This window comes from Arvicola amphibius, chromosome X (genome assembly GCF_903992535.2).
Source record: "Arvicola amphibius chromosome X, mArvAmp1.2, whole genome shotgun sequence".
Classification (NCBI taxonomy): Eukaryota; Metazoa; Chordata; class Mammalia; order Rodentia; family Cricetidae; genus Arvicola; species Arvicola amphibius.
In genome coordinates this window covers 10,511,712-10,525,018 of record NC_052065.1, presented here as the reverse complement: position 1 = coordinate 10,525,018, position 13,307 = coordinate 10,511,712, and the positions used below count along the sequence as shown (strand labels likewise).

The 13,307-nt window shown below is 41.5% G+C and overlaps 1 protein-coding gene across 2 annotated transcripts in view; it reads left to right on the top strand.

The window, feature by feature from the left end:
* Mospd2 (motile sperm domain containing 2) overlaps positions 1–13,307 on the top strand; it is a 40,798-nt gene that overhangs the window by 4,199 nt on the left and 23,292 nt on the right. For both annotated transcript variants that reach the window (XM_038317218.1, XM_038317217.2), the window contains exons 3-5: positions 8,610–8,765; positions 10,779–10,865; positions 12,783–12,937. In XM_038317218.1, coding sequence (XP_038173146.1) covers positions 8,610–8,765; positions 10,779–10,865; positions 12,783–12,937 — 398 coding nt within the window. The remainder of the gene's footprint in view (positions 1–8,609; positions 8,766–10,778; positions 10,866–12,782; positions 12,938–13,307) is intronic.

Sequence of the window (13,307 nt, the reverse complement as noted above, 5' to 3'; positions counted from 1 at the left end):
ATCTAGTAAGAGTTGTTGGGAATGGTTCCTTTAAACATGATTATGAAACCGTGGTTCCTTCCTTGTCCTGTTGTTCCCTGACCATGTTGTTATCAGTTTGGGCCTCTTACATGCTACCTGCTTCACGTCCTTCCTCACCACAGGTTCAAAAGCAACTTAGGCTTACTGATCACAGCCTGAACCTCTGACACTCTGAGCCAAAATAAACCTCCACTCTCTTGATCTCTGCTATTTGTTGTGGTGACAGAAAGCTGACTAACCCAGGTAGTATTTCTTATGAACTTAGGTGGAACATGGCCAGGTAGAGAAGGTGATCTAGGTGGGTCAGGCTGTCTGAGCAAAGGCACTGAGGCGAAAAGGTATGCATCTTGTTCAGGAAGTACTGGAAGCTTGCTGTGCACATGGATGACAAAAATAGAAATACGGTGTAGAGAACCTGGAATGTCCGGGTGGAGCGTTATACTTCAGTACGTGTGCTCAAGGGCTTTGTCTGATCTTAAAGGTAGACAAATTTATTTAAATAAACTTAGCTGTTAGTAAAAAAAAAGCCTGCCTACCATCTAGAAATAATTAATAGTGGTAGATTTTCTTCTAATCTTTTGTCTTTATCCTTATAAAAGCAAAGTTTAAAGACCATCCTGATTATCCTTTGTATGTTACATTTTCATTGGTATGATCTTATTCCCCATTTTATAAAGTAGGACACATTGTATATATTTTTTAAAAAATTGTCATTTCATTTAGAGAATCCCTTTCTGCACATCGAGATTACTTCCATGTTTTTGTTAGTACAACTTTATGAAGCAGTTCGGATTACTTCCTTTAGAGTCATGTCTTGGAATCAAATTATTGTTTTCCCAAGTAAATATTTGGGGCCCATTTGATAATATATATCAAACTTCCATCATACTTGCTGCCCAAGTTGATTTTGCTGGCCTTGTGCAATATTGTTTGTTTCCCACACCTTAGCCATGTTTAGTGTCATCATTTCTAAACTAATAGTTTTTAAGTTTGCATTTGATTGCTAGTTTGGTTAAACTTCTTTTTGTATGATTATGTTTAGTTATACATACGCCTTTGTTTATGTCACTCTTGCTGATTTTGGCAGTTTTTTAAACTAAAAATCACCCCATTGTTTTATGGTTTCTTCAGTTGCTATTTAAGGTGATTCCTCTCACCCAGCAATGTTTCTGACCTTTTCATGTTCATTTTGTTTTAGTTGAATGCTGATGATTTTAATGGACATAATCTCTAAAAATGAAAGAATATGCAACCATGTACTTACTATTCAGCCAAAGATCTAGATCCATTACCTTAGATGCTTCCCATGTACTGTGACATTTGAGAGACACCTTTCCTGCCTTTTGTATTACTCATTCTCTTGTTTTTCCTTAGTTTTATTGCCTAAGAAGTCTCCTCCACAAAAACTTGATTACATTTTTGTTTCTTTTTAACCTTTATATTTCCAGTGATTTGCCTCAGTTTGGGATTCCTTCATGTTGTAATATAACTAATTTTGGAATGTTGTAATAGTTCATAGAATGCATAAAGCAGTTGAAGTTCAGTTGTTGACAGACTTGGTTTCTTATATACTCCTGCTGTGAACATTGCCTATACATTTCTGAACACAGAAAGAAACAGAGGGTCAACGGATAGAAAATATCAGTCAGACAGCAGGAATGAGTTCAAGAGGATCTTTGTATAACACAGTGAGTGTAGTTAATAACAACATTGTATACCTGTAAATTACTAAGGCAGATTTTAGGTACGCTTACAATAAAAATGAAATGTATGGGCTGGGCGGTGAGCCTTTAATCCCAGCTCTTGGGAGGCAGAGGTAGGCGGATCTCTGTGAGTTCGAGGCCAGCCTGGTCTACAAGAGCTAGTTCCAGGACAGGCTCTAAAAGCCATAGAAAAACCCTGTCTTAAAAAAAAACAAAACAAAAACAAAAGAAAGAAAGAAAGAAATGAATGGAAAAATATCTTTCCTTTAGCTTGATTTATATGTTCTACAATGCTTGCATGTGCCAAAAATGTGTATAATTGTCAGTCAGATTTTGAACAGGATTGATTTTTATTCTTATGATAGATCTAAAATGACCAAGTCTCTGCTTTAGAGGACATGAAATGTGGCTTTCGTCAAAGGCTTGACTCACAAACTTAGATGAGAATGAAGAATTGGTAGACCTGCTTACTTTTTAATTTTTAGTCCCAGGAATGACCCTTTACACTGACTAGCAAATACCCCTTTATTTTTCAGTGGGTTTTAAAAATTCATCTCTCAATGTAATTTATCCCTAGTCATATGCCACCCTGATCAAAAGACAACTGAGGGGAGAAATGGATTTATTTCGCTTATCAGTGCTCTGGGTGAGTGAAGACAGGGACTTAAAATAGCAAGTCCCACTGTATCTACACTCAAGAGAAGAGCAAAATGCATGTGTCTAGACTCATTTGCTTACTTACATATGCTCCATTCCTCCCCTCTTCCATAGTTCTGGACTTGTCAAGGTAATGGTGCTGCCTACAGTGGACTGGGCCTTGTCACATCAACTAACTTGATTAAGCCAGCCCTCCACAGACATGCCCACAGTCCAACCCAATGTAGACAGTCCCTCACTGAGACTCTCTCTAGATATTTCTAGGCTATAACAAGATGACAATAAGTTAACCATCACAATAAAATATCTAGAAGACCCAAGTGTGGTAGCTCAGGTCTGTAATCCCAGCACTTGAGGTGGACATAGGAAATCAGGAGTTGAAAGCCAGCCTCAGCTCCGTATTCTGTCCGAGGCCCTTCTGGGCTCCATGGATTCCTGTCTCAAAATTAAAAGAAACAAAACAACAACAATAAAAGATCTGTAGACTATTGACTAGAATAGAATTTCCCAAAGGACTCTCTTCCCCTTCAGTCACCATCTTACAAAGAGCGAGAGGACATAAATTTGATACATTTCACTAACCGACGTAACAATGTCACAAAGTTTATGTTCATGTAGAACTTACTCATTTACCTTTTCTAGTTGCCCACGGTTCCTTTTTCATTATACTGCTGTATATTTTCAGTGAACAAGACATTCCACCACTCAAAAGCTACTTAATGATGTATGTAGCTTTAAAAATGCAAGTTCCCGGAATTAAAAAGGAAACTCAAGAAATCTATAAACATGCAAAGGAATCAATTCCAGCAGGTTTCTTTCACAACTAGAACGCAGCAGGTGAAAATACCCTTAAGAGCTTACATTTTTATCAGCACATTGAACAAAGTTGATTGTAGACACACAGTTGAGTAGCTTTGTTGTATGTGTTTGTGTGTGCGTGAGTGGATCGGTTTTCCGACCCCAAAAAATAGAAAATGGATACAGGAGCTTTTGCAAACACTTCTCATGTGATAAGCAATAAAAGAGCTGTTCCAAAGTTCTAAAGCACCTAGATCAGAGAGGCTGGGTTCTCACACCATTAGGCAAGTATATTTAGAGTCATAATAAGCAGGTACTTAGAAACAAGTTAAATTTCAGGAAGCCAAAACAACATACCTCTATGGATTAATAAACTCCCAGCAATGTGTGCAATTCTTACTTCTGCTAAATAACCTGGGGTTTAATGAAAGTAGTACAATGGAAAGTACCAGAAAAATGTTAAAACTAGGAGAAAGTGTATATTGGAAGACCAGGGGTGATTTTAGCTGAAGTCAGTAAATTTGGTTTTTTTTTTGTTTGTTTGTTTGTTTGTTTGTTTTCAATTCAAGGTCTTTGCTGCCTCGGTATTTGATAACTTTATTTTCTCTTTTGTACATTTTTAACTTTTCAAAAGGGCAAGAACAATGCAATCTATTATTGAAGATCGGGGCCCTGAGAAAAGTCAGGGTAGGTGGGGGGCAGACTTAGACAGAGATAGTCACTCTGATTCAAGGTTTTCATGAGCATCTATTGTTGGTAGGCATTAGGAGGATGGGGAAGCGACTTTCCCGCCTCCCTGAGCTCTTGGAGCTCAGCAGAGCAGGAGCAGCCGCAGCCCGCACTCCCGTCATGCCCTCTGCCTCATTACACAGGCTCTCTGACATTTGCAGCTGTGATTTAAAGAGCTGTTTCCTTAAAAATGAATGCTTATTGCTTATTTTTCATAGTGTTTCCATAGGGCGTGTGTACATGTGTGTGAGCTGGAGATTGGACCCAGGGATTCATACATGCTAGGCTGGCACACTACCATTCTTCCATTCAGTTGTATAACTTAGCCATTTTTTTTCTCAGTTTTTAGTTTGAAAAGGTATCTGTTAAGTCGCCTGGCTGTCCTTGAATTCACTGTGAAGCTGGAGTAGGCCTTGGACTCCTGAGTAACCGGAATTACAGGCTTGTGTCACCAAGCCTGGATTTTTAATGAGATGGGCCCCACATTCTCCCACATTTGACTTGAACTAAGAAGAGCACACACCAAATAATGAGTCCACACTGAGGCCTTGACACAGTCCATAATGTGTAGGAATGGCCAAAATCCATTAAGTCTCCTTAGCCTGGATAATTAGCTGGTGACTGGTGAAAATTTAGACCTTGGTGCTCTTGAAGGAAAGCAGCTGAAGTGGTAGAATGTTCCACCCTCCCTGCAACTGACTAGAGATCATCCAAGGCCTGTTTCTATACAGCCCTCACCTGAGGATTACTTGGTTCAGTTTGTATTTTAAAGGACTTTCAAATACACATACAAGGAATCAGCAACAGAATATCTGTGTCCCTCAAGATTTACGATATTTACCATCTAACCCTACATAGGGTAGGGTGGTGGGAATTGCCAAGCCCTGCAGTCGACCAGAGGTTCACGAGATATGGTCCTTATGCCAGCTTTCTGATGCTTGGATCGCCTCCAAAATTCACAAATCTAGGTACGGAACCTGTGTTGCCAGCCCTTAGTGGTTCTGATGCACGCTGCAACGTGAGACTTGTTCTGTTATAGCTCGCCTCTCACTCAGTCTTCCAGCTAGCTTGAGAGATATGGAGAGATTCCAAGTAGATGTGGCCAACTGCTAAGGGAGTAGTTTTTGTTGATATTATTGTTGTTTTGTTTCCCAATGACTTCCATTCTCAACACATTTATAGTTTGTACTTCTCTCCCAAACCCCTGTCTGGACTTTCATCCGATCTAAAGGTTCATGGAGGCATCTAAGACCTGTGTATGAAAACAAGAGATTTGGGGGCTCATCAAAATGGCTCGGTGGCTAAAGGTGCAGACCACCAACACCGACAAACTGAGTTCAATTCCTAGAACACATATGGTAGGGTGAACCGGCTCCATCCAGAAGGTTGTCCTCTGACCACCACACAGGCACACTGTAGATAAGAAATTGATGAATGATATAATGAATCTTAAAAAAAACTGTGGATTTTAGTGTACTAAGTATAGATAGTCATGCCCCTCAACTGTGTGATCCAAAGTCATAGAATGCTGACTGGTCACTTCCTTCCCTGTTCCCATTCTCTTCCTTCTGTCTACCTTTATGTCTCTCTTCTCTCTTGCTGTCTTCTACTCTCTCCCTCCTGCTTCCCTTGGCCCTTGCCCTATTTCCTTTTGTTCTTTATCCCTGTTTCTACTCTTCTCCTGCCTCCCTCTGCTAACCTTTGCCTCTTCCCCTCTCCAGCTGTCTCTTTCTCATTTCTTCCCCTTATCTGATTTCATGTCTGCTTGTCCAGGGTTAAGGTTAAGACAGCAACAGCAGCATTTCCTGTGTAAATACATTCCTGTTGATAAGCAAGGTAACTGGGAACTTGTGCCTGCAGAGATCAGTACCCATGAACGCTAGCAAAGGAAGAGGACTTTACATTGCCGGTAGTGGCCAGTGTTTTGATGGCAGTGCTACCAAGAGTCATAACATTAGCGATAACGTTTCAGTGCTTATGCCCCTTAGGAATACTTTTCCTACCAAAGTTCTTTTCAGTATAGTCTGGGATCCTAGTGGGTGCCTAAGACTTTTCCAGAGCTTCTGAGGTCAAACAGTTTTTAATCATAGTCCTAAGATATAATTTAATTTGCTTTTTCCATTGTGTTGATATTTGTACCGATTATACAAAAGCAATACCAGGGAAAACTGCTGACTCTGTGACTGGAGCCAAGGAAAGTAGTCATCGTGGTGCTTATGATGTCCATGAAAGAAGGAGAGAGAATAGTCGGACTTATTTTAGAAGATCTCTAATGGTACTGCTAATTTGATTAAACCTTGATCTTTGAAGACATGTGCTTTGAATGCCTTGTGTGAGAAGATGGGGGTGTACCCATAGAACATTTCTCCATGGTAAGTGTGTTTGACTTGGGAGCTTACTTAGTCCCCTTTTCACTGAGTACCATTTTTATTTGGAAGCCGAGCTGCAAAGTAAACTGTACCTATGCTAACCTGGACTGTGTGGCAGACATTTTCCTGCCAGCGAATGAAGGCAGCTATAATATTAAGGAAAATATCCTACTGGTACAATGGCCAAACGGAGTGAGCCCTCCTTAATGAGACAGAGGCTATGTTAACTCTTTCAAAGCTGCCTTATGCTCTCAAATGCCATTTACTCTTAAAGGAAAATGTGCTTGTGATGTTAATGAATCTTCAAATTATAGAGCTAAGACTATTTCCTAAAGTTTGCGTAGTGTGGAACCACTTATTTTCTAGATGAGAAAAATCGAGCCCGTGCATTAAAATCTTCACCCCAGATGACACTCCACAAATGTGCGATTTATGATCTCATACTGTGTAGTGTTTAACATTTTCATCCATTCTTTCTCATCCGACCCTCGCACAGGCCTCTGAGTGTCTAAAACAGTTTGAAGATGAGAAAGTGGAGACTCAAAGAGGTTAATTGTCTTAATGCACTTTACCCTTTCCTGCCCTTCCATCTGTCGTCTCAAGGCCCTGAACTAAAGGCGGTACAAGTGGAGAGGAGGTAGACAGTGTACAACCTAGCAACTAAATGCTTGCGAAAGACAAGGAGATATAGAAACCAGCTTTGTTTGCTTTAGCATTTACGAGGGAATGGATGGTTGAAGATGTAAAAATAAAGATAGACTAGAGTCTGTCGATAAATGTGTCATCTGCTTTGGAGAATTCTTTTTGTTTGTTTGTTTTTCGAGACAGTGTTTCTCTGTGGAATAGTCTTAGCTGGCACTAGCTTCCCTGGACTAGGCTGGGCTTGAACTCACAGAGATCCACTTGCCTTTGCCTCCCTGGGATTAAAGGTGTGTGCCACCACCGCCCAGCTGGGGAATTCTCAAGGCATAAAGACTGGGACTTTACTGTTTACTTGGGAGAGGTGGTGTGCGCACCAGTAGTTTCTGATTCAAGAGAAATACGAATGAATGCCCTAGGAGAAGCTCAAATGAAGACCTGTTGCTGCAGCTCACCCAAGAATGACTTTTGGTCACAGGAAATATTTGTGAGAAGAGGAAGTATCTGAAAAGAGTGCTCCCAAATGGTCGAATTTGGATGTGCAAGAATTCCCTCACCATAAACTAGTGACTCTAGCGTAGCATGTAGATAGCACTACAAGCAGACTGATCTGGTGGAGAAGGTAGTGGGGAGCATGGCATATGTATGAAAATGTACAGTTATAATTAAATATAATCACTCAACGAAATTATTGGAGATGTTGGCCCCAGAGTCTGAAAATATGATGATGCTGTATGTTATGGTTTTGATGTAAAATGTTTCCTGAAAATTAGCTTGTGTGTTGAAGGCCTTGGTCCCCAGCTGGTAGCAGATGAGAAGTGACTGGGTCGTGAGGGTACTGACTGACCTCATCAGTGGACAAATCCACTGACGAGTTTGTAGCTGAGTGGTCTATTAGGGGCCTTGCAGGAAGAAGTTTGTCACTGGGGGAATGTGCATTTGAACAGTATACCTATTCCTTGGTCCCTTGCTGGCTGTCTTCTCTGCCTCCTGGCTGCCACGATATGAGCAGTTTTGTTCCCTAGTACATTTCTGCCATGACATACTGCCTCATCACAGGCCGAGGAATAACAGAGACAGTTGGCACAGCTTTAAACCCCTGAAGCTGCGAGCGAAAATCAGTGCTTCCTTAGCTGCTCTCCGCGGTGCACCCATGTAACCCCAGTACATGGGAGACTGAGGAAGAACGACTACCAATTAGAGATCACCTTATACTCCACAAAAAAAAAAACCTCTTTCCTTCCTTCCTTTGATTTTTGTCACAGGAACGAAGTATTAGCTAGTACACTTTAGATAATGGACAGTTTTCTGCTTGGTTTTTTTAAAGCAAAACTATGTTCCATGCCATGTGCAGAAGTACACAGCCATAATTCTAGCTGCTAAGACTGGGGCAAGAGGATCACTTGAGCTCCAAGAATTCAAAGGCATCCTGGACAGCATAGTTAGACATCTTCTCAAATCTACAGACTTTAGACAACTTTACTCTGCTCTCGTCTAGACATCTAGCCGATTCCTTAGCTTGTATTTTTACCAGAGAAACATCCCTGTGTGTGTGTGTGTGTGTGTGTGTGTGTGTGTGTCTTGGAGAAGTATGCCTTTGTCTTCCAGCTCCTTCTTCTCTTTGCCATTATTTTTGTTATTTTGCACAGCAGAATCAATCTGATTTAGATGTTCACTATTGTTTTTTCCTTAGAAAAGTCAGGAAAATATGACGCGCGTGACGTTGAAAGGCTTCAGCAAGATGATAACTGGGTTGAAAGTTACTTGTTTTGGAGACATAATGTTGTGGATGAAACCCTGAAGATGCTTGATGAGAGTTTCCAGTGGAGGAAAGAATTTTCTGTCAATGGTAAGCTGTTTGGCTTCTCCTTGACAGGGTAACACCATCTATGCAAATGTTACTGTTGGACACTTGTCTGTATTTTCACACATCCCTAGCCGTCATTATAAACACTAGAATATTACCCTTAGGGGCCTAATCGTACTTTCAAACGGACAGTGTGTGACAAAAATCTTAGAAGGAAAATCATTCATAAGAAAATCCGATCACAGTTATCAAGTCTCACATTGTCACGAAAAGCATGGTTGCCTAATTTGTCTTTGGTTCAATTCCATTGAACAATGGAGAAATAAGAAGATATTGCTGTCCTGTTTTGTGTTTTCAGTTGTAGCCCATGCTTATGAGTGTTGTGTAACTGACTGGGGAGCCCAGAAAAGCAAGCTTATCCCCAAGGGTTCCCTGTGGAGACTTCTCTAAACTCTTGCACTAGGTTAAAATCTGTCATCAAAGTGTGTGTTTGAAATCTTAGAGGGAATTTTACAGTCGTTTGCAGATGTGGGAAGAACGCTGCCAGGACGGTGGTTACCTATTGTCTCCCTCTAAGACGTTAGCAAGAATAAGTAGACATAATTGGCCATTTCAGCTACCTATACAGCATTACCTGTCCTAGATGACTGTGGCTCTGGAGTGACTGAGACTAAAGACTTAATGCAAAATAGTCAACAAATCTAGAGCTAATTCCCTCTCCCATTCTTTATATTAGAGTCCACAAGAAAGGGCATACCGAAAATATAAGAAGTAAAATGGTGGGAAATGTAAACACTGTAGTCAGTTTAAACAAAGAAACGTGTATTAGTCAAAAACTGGAGCACATATCTGCAATTTCTAAATCTTTTTAGCTCATTGAGAATGTCATACTAAACGCAACAATGCATGTATTCTTGCACAGGTTGCTAGTTCCTGGTGACATAGAGCAAAGATATGAGCTAGGCAGAGGGAATGAGAGAGAAACTTGGAAAGTTCTCTGGGAAGTGCTGGCAAAGGAAACAAAAGCCTTCCGTGCGTTGCCTTGCCACCTTGGTCCTCAGCCTCCCTTAGACACTGGATAGGTCTATTGTTTGTTTTTCCTGCTAAAGAAGTTTAGTTTTTTTTCTTGAATTATTTCCTACCTGTTCTAGAACATTCGAGTTTACTGTATGTATAGAAAACTTTGTAGAAAAACACCATCTTGGTGGTGGGCAGATAGCACAGTAGGTAAACTACTTGTACAAGCATGGCTAGGTTGAGATTCCTAGCACTCCCTTCAAAAGCTAGGCATGGCAACATGCACTTGTAATTGGAGTGCTGGGCATGGAGGGTGGGGCAAAGCCAGTATCCCAGGGGGCTTTGCTGGCCAGCTAGTATAATTTAACCACATCGGTTCATCAAGCTCCAAATTCAGTGAGAGACTCTCTCGCGAAATTAAGGAGAGAGTGGTAGAGGAAACCAACCCACATTGGTGCCTGGCCTGTATACACGCACACACCGCAAGGGGGCTAGAGAGGAAACAGAGAAAAGTCTCATCTTGCTAGACTAAATAGTGGTATTTGTTCCCTTCAAATTCCAAGGTCATGTGAATAAGTTACTAACGTAGCTTTTGTTTGTTTAGGAGGAACCTAGGAATGAAATCTATGACCTTGTCTGTGTTAAACAAGTACCCTCCTACCACTGGATTACACCCAGACCCCACCCCACCCCCGTGTTAAATCAAATGGTCTCATAGTGTTAACATGTGTTGATAAGTCAAATCATGGCTTGAAAGCTGATCAGAATATGCAGATACCCATCAAAATAAGAGTTTTTCCTGTTCTTTCCAGCATCTGTAAATTTTGTGTCAGTCTTTCTCAGCAGAAAATAGCTTTTGTGTTACCAGCCACTCTTTCTAATTTTTGAATAAGTTGTGTTTTAGTCAAGATTTAAGTAAGTTGTGTCTTGTTCAAGTTTGAGTGATCGTAGAACTACTGGGTACCGTTACCTTGACAGCGTGAGTTTTCTTTTAGGTACATAGGTTACTGTTACTGATCAGAGTTTACCACTTTCCAGATCTTAGCGAATCCTCTATTCCAAGGTGGTTGTTGGAACTTGGTGGTATTTATCTCCATGGTTATGACAAGGAAGGAAACAAATTATGTAAGTATATTCAGTTTATACCCCAGCTTTTTAAGATTTTGAAATGTATGTCTGTGTCTCGATTAATAATCACAGAACTTTTCTATATGTATATGCAACAAATTTCCTGCAACTAGAGGTGTGTGGCCATCTTTATCCCCTGTCAAATAATATCAAGGCATAGTTTGCATTATCATAAACTAAGCATAAACCCAAGTGCTGTTTCTTAGTTACTTATCTAGTTTTGTGATAACGCTGAGAAGACCTCATGACCAAGGCAACTTAATAAAAGTGTTTATTTAGGGCTTATGGTTTCAGAGGGCTAGAGTCAACCACGACCATCGTGATGGGGAGGATGGTAGTAGGCAGGCTTCTCGAGCAGTGGTAACACAGCCAGCGTCATATCAGTTAGTCGTTGTCTTCTTTCTCCTTGTTGTTTGCACTTCACCTCGTATGTATTTTTATGGAGAATCTTTTGATAGTCGCTAAATATGCAAAATGGCTTTTAAGTCTCTCCTGGTCTCCTCTTAGCTTTTTTCTGAAATCTGGGTGGCAATGGGAAGAATAGCAGTCAGCTGCTGTCCACATGACTTCCTTCTTCTCCCTTCCAGTCGCCCCAGCCTAGCACTAAGGCTGGGAGAGCCTGCATGTGCATCTTGCTTGCCTTTTCTTCAGCTGTGAATTGCACTATATTTTGACAGTACAGTGCACTTTCCTCTTATCCCTGCTTCTTCTTTTGCCATTTCCTTTTCTTTGAACTCTTTCGTGGTTCGCTCCTGAAACGTGTTTCCCAGAGCCTGTGTTTTTTTTCGTGGTTTCTTAGACATTGCACTTGATACTGTCCCATGGGGTCATCTCAGATACATCAGCTTTAGGAGCCTCCCAATTCACAGTGCAGGTCCCGTGCAACTCCCAAGTTACTTGCACATACCCAGCTGCCTGCCACCTGCTGTCCCTTGACTGTGAGCCACCTTCAACATGGTCAACAACTCACCTTCATGTCCTGCCACTCATGTTCCTTCTGGATTGTCAGCTCTGGCTCATTTCTTGGCTCTCCCTGTAATTTAGCTTCATTTGGGTTTCATCTTCACCAGCCACTTCCTCAGTTCAGTCCTGCATAGCCTGTTCCGTTATTGTCAGTTCCTTCCCAGGTTATGACGAGATAGATTACCTCCCTGGCCTCTTTTCCACTCCAATCTCTGTAGCACTGCCAAGCTAGGTTTCGAAATAGGAAAACCAAAATGGAGCTAGGACTTCAGAGTCATCTAGCCATCCCCTGCTTCTGCTCTGTTTCTCTTCTCCTCGTCCCATTTCATCTGAAGCTTCTGCATGTTCCACTCCCCTGCACGGCACTCCCCAGGCCTCGCTCCTGCCTCTCTGTGTGTCCACTACCCTGCTCAGCACTCCCCCGGGCCTCCCTCCTGCCTGTCTGTGTGTCCACTGCCCTGCACAGCAGTCCCCCGGGCCTCCCTCCTGCCTGTCTGTGTGTCCACTCCCTTGCATAGCACTCCCCAGGCCTCCCTCCTGCTTGTCTGTGTGTCCACTCCCTTGCATAGCACTCCCCAGGCCTCCCTCCTGCCTGTGTGTCTGTTCTGGGTGGAACAAGTTTTCTAGCATTTGATCAGACCAGTGGCTTTCCTCTTACGTAAGCATAGTTAAGAGCACTTCTGGGTTATTACAAAGTGGTGTTTGGTCACCTGCATTCTCTCTTCACCTCACTTAAAAGTGATGACTGTTTATTTCGTAAAGTAGCCTCTCTGCTACTCTTTAATTTAAAGGTCCCAAGTGTAACTGTTTTCCTTGTAAGGAGGCGAGAGATGTATCTTATTCAAAACAAGATGAATTTTAATTGGAGGAACATGCCAAGGGAAGGATATATATCCAATAAAATGCTACAGATAATATGCTTATTTTTTTTATCTGCTGTTTTGCTTAAAGTGTGGATCAGAGTAAAATATCATATAAAAGACCAGAAAACCATAATGGACAAAAAGAAGCTCATAGCATTCTGGTTGGAACGCTATGCCAAGAGAGAAAATGGGAAGCCGATCACAGTGATGTTTGACATGTCAGAAACTGGACTCAATAGCATAGTAAGCATTCTTCATGAATCCTAAATCGTGCTTTGTTCTGGTTTCCTCTGTGTTCCCTGTATTCTTGCCATCCAAATAATGTTGTAATAAAGGTAGCAGAATCCAAAAGGATTATTTTTCCCTTTGCGTTCTATGTGAAGCCAAATGTGGAATAGGGTTTGCTGAGAATTCAGTTTGCTTCAGTATTTGCTATGGGTACCGTGTTTCCTAACAGTGGTCCATGTGTGTTGTGAAAGGCGAAGAGGTAAGTAAGACGTGGAGGCCAGTAGGACGTGGGTCATCGTGATGAACACTGAACTTTGTGACCATGCTAATATGCCACAGGACCACCCACCATGCCTGGCACAGAATAACAGAGTCACTAAGTACT